Raw genomic sequence first — 8233 nt, forward strand, 5'->3', positions numbered from 1 at the left:
ACGGAGTCCAACGGTCTGGGCGAAGGTCTAATGCGTGTATGTCTTTTCAGCGCTCTAGTGAAGTTCACTTTATTTATTAGAATTTAGTTTCGATATCACTTTAGCTCTACGTGTAATCTGACTCCAATTTCAAATGATAATCAAATTTAGATGTGTTTCTTATTAGAAAATAATCATAAATATTTATTATGAATTTATTTAGATCGTTGATTACTCTGGGTATCCCATCATTTCAAACATTCGTTCATTAAGGACCATAAACGCCAATTCAGAAATAATAAATACAAAACATCAATTACTCAAAGATGACTCTAAAAGTAAGCAATGCATTTCCAACGGGAAAACACTAACACAGCACTGCATGGTTTTTTTTCCTGGTTACAGGTTCCCAAAGTCTGCTCTGCCACTGCTACAGGGAGGAGGGAGAGATAAGGAAGAGATAAGGAAGAAGAAAAGTTTGGACAAGACAATGTCCTGTGCTCTTTCTTTGCAATCTTCTGTCCAGGGTGCGTTTTATTGCTTTATTATAGGGTGCTTTTGTTTTAGCAGGAAAATCAGTTATTACAATTGCCAGTTCATATAAATTCAGCATTAGGGACATGTGAAGTCAGTGGTCACTGAACTGAATACAGCGATACTGAACTCTCACCTGTTTAACCAGCTTTCTATCTGCCACCTGTAAATAAACTATCACGTTACCTGAGTTGTCTCCTTCTGTAACACTGACAAACTGGTTTTATGCAGTGCATGTCTTTTTCATCACATCAGTCAACTAAAGCAGGTTATTTGTTTGTTTTCACATTTGAGTACAAGAATTTGGCATCATTTATAAGCCTAAATGTACCTATCAAACTTGCCCTAAATTCTTACAATATTGTATTTTTGTGCATTTGAGACAAATGATAACCAACTAGTTTGTACAAATAAAATAAAAAAACTATTACCCTATCTTCTTTTGTTTTCCACAAAAAAAAATATTAAAATATATTTTTAAATAAATCAAGCAGATTTGAAATGGCATAAGGGAAAGTAAAATAATTTTCATTTGTGGTTGAACTAGTCTTTAATAACATTTACTCATTTTTTCTCATACATTAAATATGCGAACTATATAGAGACGCTATTTGCAGATGATCAGCAATAATTTATATAAACACTTACAAAAACAATATCTTTCTATTTTTATCCCTAAACATTGTACAGAATGATTTTTATGAATGTACTGTATGTTTGCAGCATTTCAAGTAGGCTGATAGCATGAACTAACTTAATGTGAAGTCATCAGAATCAGTTATGCATAAACATGCATACATTACTAATATACAGTACAACAGATAAACATTATAGATTTTATGCACATTGATACAAATTTAAATAAGGCCATTAAGAACTGACACCACATCTTGTTATCCGAGAGAAGTGTTACATTTCATTAACTTAAATAATCATCTTTGACAAAAAGCCACTGAAAGAAAATGTAGTGTCCAAAGAGAAAATGGTGTCAAGACCCAGTGATGTGATGTGCATTAATTCCATTGGCAGCTCTTTCAGAACTCTTAGAGAACTGAAATTAATGTGTTCAAAAAGAAAAAATGAAAGTTTTTCAGTCAGTTTCACTTCTGCTCCTCTGCTTTCGGCCCTCTTTAACTTCATGACAGCATCTTTGATGTTCATCCTGAGTTGGTCTATAACAATACATTTTACTTGGAAGTGTTTTGCGAGCAAAGTCTTGCCTTCTGCTTTCTGCTCTTGGCTTGATAATTCCACATATCTTAGAATCTGCGTCAGATGTGACTTGTATGAATCTATTTCTTTGTCAGCTTTTTCCAGATCAGCCAATGCTTGAGTAATATAGCCAGCATCTTTCTTCATAATAGTGGCCAGTGCACGATTATAGCGAGGAATGATCTCTCCAGACGCACCGTCCTCCAAAGCTTTGCTGTACATCTCAATGCTCTCCGCAAGGCGTCCCTTCTCACGGAGATTGTTTCCAGACCTGATATAATAGTAGACCATTGAGGATGGGGACTATTTGCTCAGAAGTTTCAGCAGTGCAGTCAACAAGGCAACTCTCAGCTGTTCCTTCAGTGTCTCTATCTGCTTTTCTTCATTGAAATGTATCAGTAGCCACAAACCCCAGCACTCTTGAAGACAGGACACATATACATCACGCTGATCTGAGAAAACATACCTTTTATAAATGTTGTCTAAAACATCAAGGTAGAAAGAAAAAAGCTCTTCTTCTTTTATGACTTTTTCAATGTCTTTTTTAAGGAACCTTGAGAGTCTGAGCTGGACCTCATTGTTTCTGGCATCTTTTGCCTTTTCTAGATTACTATCCTTAAATGGGAATGAATTTATGGTTAAGAGGTCTGTGAGAGAAGAGATCATCGCCTCATGATTTTGAGAGCTATGATTTTTCAGGTAGTGATTAACAGTGTCCTCAAATATTTTTCCCATGGCACAACGTGACATTTGTTTTATTAAACACAGAGGACTGAATAAGCTGATGGCAGATGCGGTCAGGCACATCACTAGTTTCAGAGAGTCAGAGAAATGACTGGTGCATGTGATGAGTTGAGCGGATCCTGGACTCCCTTGGCGAGCCGTTCGTCCAAACGCTTGCTGTTCAACACGGACATTCAGAGGTAAGAAGGTTTGCACCACAAACAGACCTCCTGCCTCATTTACACTTTCACTGACCTTTAGGTCTGTACCTCGACCTGCTAGATTAGTTGCAACGATGACGTCTCCTGCATGTAGTTCTTCATCTACAATTTTTGAGTTGTCCATGTTGTTATTTACATAGAGTTTTAGTTTGTGTTTTGAGATGGTCTTTGCAAAGGTGCTGTGAAACATTTCTGCACGATTGATTGTTTCACAGATGACGAGAGCTGCTCGTGGACCTCGATAGACTGTAGAAGTCACTTGATGCTGAACAACATTACGGACGGTGCTGATCCACTCGTCTTCTTCAGCTAACACAAGGCCTTCCAGCTCATAAAGTTTCCTTCGTCTAAATGGGGGAATCTTACAGGTCTCGATGCCTTTATAGACCTCCTTCAGTATCTCAAGCTCTGTTTGATCCCCCAAAGTTCCTGTGATCCCATAGATCTGGTTTGTGTATTTCTTAAATAAGCTTAAATTTGACTTGAAGTTTGCTATTAGAGTCATGTTGGACAGTTTAGTTTGGTGTTTCATCTCCAGGAACTGCTGAAGTCCGTCCCCCCAACTCATGTTGTTCTGCACAACACCAGTGGAACTGTAATCCACAGGAGCGACTCCATCTCCATGAAGGACGTATTCATGGCCCAGAGACATTTTTTTGGCTTTCAGAGCATTTCCAATCCAAGTTTGCATCTTTCCATTGATAAGGTCTTGACGGCCTGCGATACAATATTCATGTACTTTGGCTGATTCCGACTGATATCCCTTTTTAATCATTTTACCCAGTGACTTAACCAGTGAGTCTTCCTCATAGTACACTAAACGACACTGTCCACATCCCAAGAGAAGAAGTGATATTTCTTTTCTATTATTTTTACTTGTGGAACCAATCTCATTCAGTTTCTGTAAATTTCCTTCATGCCCTTCTTGGTAAAGTGTAAAGAAATACTCAGGGAAGTTTTGAACAAACATGGTTAAAAAACCCACAATTTGCACAACACTTGTGTTGTCTAGTTCTTTTAGAGCATTTGTCATGTTTTCTTGAATTCCCTTTGAAAGTTTTATAGGCATAATTTCTACGTCCACAGCAATCTGCATAATACTAAGTGGATCGACATCTTTATTTTCCTGCATGATTTCAGACAGAACCTCAGAGAAGAGCTGAATGGGCCCTAAAATCTCTCCAGTCTCTAAACGCTTCAGTTGATTGACGACAAACCAAATTTTAGCCAGTATTCCATTGAGCGATTCCATAAGAGGAGTCTCACTGCTCAGATACACCACTTCATGACCTTTGTCCAGCATTAAAGAATCCACCTCATCCACTATAACACACTGAAACTCTCTCTTAGGTCTCACATCTTGTCTAAGGACACGCTGTCTCAGGAAATCAGCTGCAAAATTGACAGCTGTACCGTAGACCACCTGACATTCATAGCACTTCTTCAGCTCCTTTTCTGTTGATTTGTTGGTGTTGACGTCAACAGTGATACCTAGTTCTGTATAAAATGGAGTCCATTCTTTAGCGTCTCTTTCAGCGAGAATAGGAGAACTGGAGATGATATCAGGGGTTATTCCCTTCATGACCTGATATGCTGCAAACATCGCCACGATGCATGACTTTCCTTCTCCTGTTAAAACCTGAATGAGTTGACTTGATTTAGAAAGGACGAGAATGCACCAGCTCACCATCTGAGTCACTCGAGGTGTTATTTTCTTCTTGCTCTTCTTTTGCACTGCTTTGCAGATCTTGAACAAAAGTTGCTCTATTCCTGTTAAATGTGGAGCTGGAGAAGCTGATAGACATTTGGACACATAGGTCACAATATCTTGCACTTGTGCCATAACTTTTTCATTGATATTTCCTTGTTTTTGAATTTCCTCCACAACATCTCTCAGTGTTTTCTCTGTTTTCTCAGTGTTTTTGATCTCATTAATTTTGGCCTCAACATTATTCACAATCTTACTGTCATTCGCTGTCAAATCCGACACACTTATTTTGTGAATCTCAACTTGATGAAGGATTGTCATCATCCATGTGTGAAAATGTTCATTTCTGCCATTATATTGCTCCACGAGGGCTTTAAACAACTTAACAACATCATCTTTTCCCCATTGTCCGTTCTTAAGCAGGGAAATCAGTCTTGATGACAACAGTTTTCCTGCTGCCTCCATTTTCAAAACTCTGGGAATTCAGAGGGATATTTTTCACGATGCAGCATCACTGTCTGTAGTTTAAAGAAATTCACAGAGAAGATAAATAAACTTCTGCTAATCTAACATTCATATGAAAAACAATATATTAGGATAAATATAATGTAAACACTTTACAAAAAGGTTCATTAGTTAACATTGGTTAACTACCTTAGTTAACATGAACTACACTCAAAAAAATGCTGGGTTTCTGTAAACAAATTGTTGAGTTGATTGTGCTGGGTCAAAATGCTGGGTTGTTTGGGGTATTGTAAACACATTATTGGGTTGCTCATGCTGGGTCAAATGAGTTGTAAGGGGGTTATTCACAAATAAACAGCTGGTTGGGTTATTTTGACCCAGCAACTGGTTTATTATTTGCGGAACTTTCTGGATCTTCACTTCAGACTCGAGGAGCACGCCACACGGGAGCAGGCAGTGTTTTATGGTAAGTTAATAATGTTTACCTATATTTTTAAAATGTTGTGGTAACAGCAAGCTAATTTCACTGTTACAGTGAAGTCTTTGATATGGAAGTGTGAGGGGTAACGGATTTATTCTGTGAAACCTTAAATAGCCACAGCTAGCCGGTTAGATTTTTTTATAAAATGCTGCATCGTTAAATCCTTAATTGTAAACTAGCTAGGCCTATATCAGCAGCCTTTTTGAAATATGCAGTTTAAATTGTAAATTCATCACGTAATTATCGTATTCATTGTGGACATTGTGTATTTAAAAGTGAGGAAAGCGTTTTGAATGAAATCCATACAAGCGCAGTATGTTTTTAGACCCTCACAGGGCTCGCACGTAAAATCTGCGGGAAATTAGTCTCGAGGCTAATGTAGCTAGTGAGTTGTGTGCGGAAAGTCTGCTGGCATATTGTAGAAATACTCGTCAGAAGAAGCGACTGGGGTAAGTTCCAGCAGTCTCCTCCTGCGTGTGTCTTCTGTAATGTCTGTCGGAATCAGGATCGTTCAGAATTTTTTTTACTGAGGAATAACATCACAGTAGGCTACGTGCCGTCACATTGTGATCTGGTTAGTAGTGTAAAGGAATTTCTGATTGGATTATTGTCAATGGACAGGCGCCAATTTTGAGAAGAAAATTATTAAGAAATGATCATCAATATTTAAAACTTTATAAATGTAGACTTACATGATATCCTACCATGCATGTCATCTTTCATTTTATTGTGTAACATTATCTAAGCGTGGCGATCATCAGCGCTGCCAGTCAGGAGATTAACGAGCAGCTTTGTTGGTTTGTGAATTTTAATGTTAAAGACACTATCAACATTACAGTAATATTTTGACTTTTATTGCCTAAATGTTGACAATATTAGTCCAAAGTACTCATTTATTACTATAATTCAGTTTGCAAATACTGAATTTAAATAGACATTTTGTTTGTTTGCCACATTTAGTCATATTTGGTAATGTTTGCAATAATTTTTTTTTTTATACATCCACAAAAAAAGCTTAACGTGCATGTTAGTTATATTACAACACTTTAAGTGATTGTGTGTAATCAACAGGTGGGGACCAACATGGTTGAATATTCACAAAATGAGATGACTGGAGCATTGCTGCATATTCTGTGCCTCAAGGATGAGACGAGGGGGACATGTCAGACCTTTGCCATTGTTCCAGGCCACGCCATCGAGACCGAGTCTTTGCTGGAGGCTGTTCATCTTTGTTTCAAAGCTATTTATTTATTTTTGATGTTAAATACACAAAGCAGTGTTTCCCCGCCTGGGAGTTTGTCCAGCATGCCTTGTATCAAATTAATGGAAAAGAGTCCTCCTCTGTAAAATTTGATGCAAAAATGCAATATCATATACATAACTATGTTTTCAGTGGTGTATAAAGACCTTACTTAATGAACGTTATGTTTTTATTACCTTAGAAGTATACATTAATATTATTAAAGACATATATTAAAAATGTTTTTTAAAAAAAAACAATTAAACGAGATTTAAATCAAATTTACAGTGGCCTCTCTGGCTTACTGTACTACAGAGACAATAATTATTTTACATTCGTAATATAACAAATATTTGTTACTAATTTTATTAAGGCAATGAGACATGAAATAACCCTGCATATAAATAGGACTTAACCCAGCAAGAGGGTTAATTCCACCCACTGGTTGGGTCAAATGAATGACCTGATATGGGTTAAATGGTAAAACACAGCACTTGGGTCAAACCAACCCAGCGCCTATTCTGTCCAATAGTGACCCAGCGGTGTGGTTAAGGTTGGGTTATTTTTTAACCCTGCAGTTTTTAGAGTGTAAGAATGAACAATATTTCTTCAACATTTATTAATCTTAGTTAATATTAATTTCAACATTTACTAATATGTTATTAAAATCAAAGGTTGTATTTGTTAACATTAGTTAATGCACTGTGAAATAACATGAACAAACAATGAACAGCTGAATTTCTATTAACTAACATTAACAAAGATTAATAAATACTGTAACAAATGTATTGCTCATTGTTAGTTCATGTTAGTTATAGTTAATATGTTAACTAATGTTAACTAATTAACCTTATTGTAAAGTGCTACCAATATAATAAAAAATAATGTTTTGCTTATTTTAAATGTGCAATCAAAGAGTTGTATTCAGACTCTTTCCTTTAAGAGAGCATTCATTTATAATACTTACACCATTCGAGACCATATTGTTGTAGAGTTGTCACAGCAAATGTCTTGAGTCATTTGTGAAAAGATTGAAGTGAGTTGCATTATATATTGATAAGAAGAGGCTGTCTATCCTGCTGTGGAATTTACAGGAATATTAATCGTCTCTAGTTTGTCACATGATTTAAAGGAACATGAGTTGTATGCCTTTATTTGTGGTAAGAAGGCACGCTAGATGCTAATCTGTAGAATCATGCACAGCTGACTGTTAGTCAACTAAACAAATTATTTTGAACTTTTGGATTCAAAACTTGTACATTACATGAAGGAATGTATGTCATCAGCTTTTTATTTATTGTATATTGTTTAACCTTCTCAGTTTATTCACACACAGACAATGTGACGCGTATCCTGATGATGTTACCTCAGTGTGTTCTTTCACTTTAAGTGTTGGTAAGTACCTAAAATACCAAATGGTGTTGGTACAATAGAAACATGTGGTGACGTGTTCCTTCAGCGACTGGTTTGACTGCCATGATTACCTTGCAGGTTTCATTTCCACGTTTTCTTTGTCCGACATTCTTCTTTTATCAGCCTGCATGTTTTTATTAAATAATAATACTCTTTTATTAAATAGAACTGTTGGTCTACAGCTGGAACAAGTGTTCAATGAGTTTTAGGACACGTTTACATGACAACAATGTACTAAATACAGAAGTTTCATGTGC

The 8233-nt window shown here is 36.5% G+C and overlaps 1 protein-coding gene across 1 annotated transcript; it reads right to left on the minus strand.

Annotated features, from left to right (window-relative positions):
• Positions 1-1048: 1048 nt before the first annotated feature.
• LOC307157323 (protein translocase subunit SecA-like) lies at positions 1049-7581 on the minus strand. The gene is made up of 2 exons (XM_079869192.1): positions 7531-7581; positions 1049-4895 (listed from the first exon to the last, which is right to left on the minus strand). The coding sequence occupies exon 2, from the start codon at positions 4840-4842 to the stop codon at positions 2029-2031; it is 2814 nt and encodes a 937-aa protein (XP_079725318.1). The 5' UTR covers positions 4843-4895; positions 7531-7581; the 3' UTR covers positions 1049-2028.
• Between the last annotated feature and the right edge of the window lie 652 nt (positions 7582-8233).

The sequence above is a fragment of the Squalius cephalus genome (assembly GCF_949319135.1).
Source record: "Squalius cephalus genome assembly, chromosome: 4".
Classification (NCBI taxonomy): Eukaryota; Metazoa; Chordata; class Actinopteri; order Cypriniformes; family Leuciscidae; genus Squalius; species Squalius cephalus.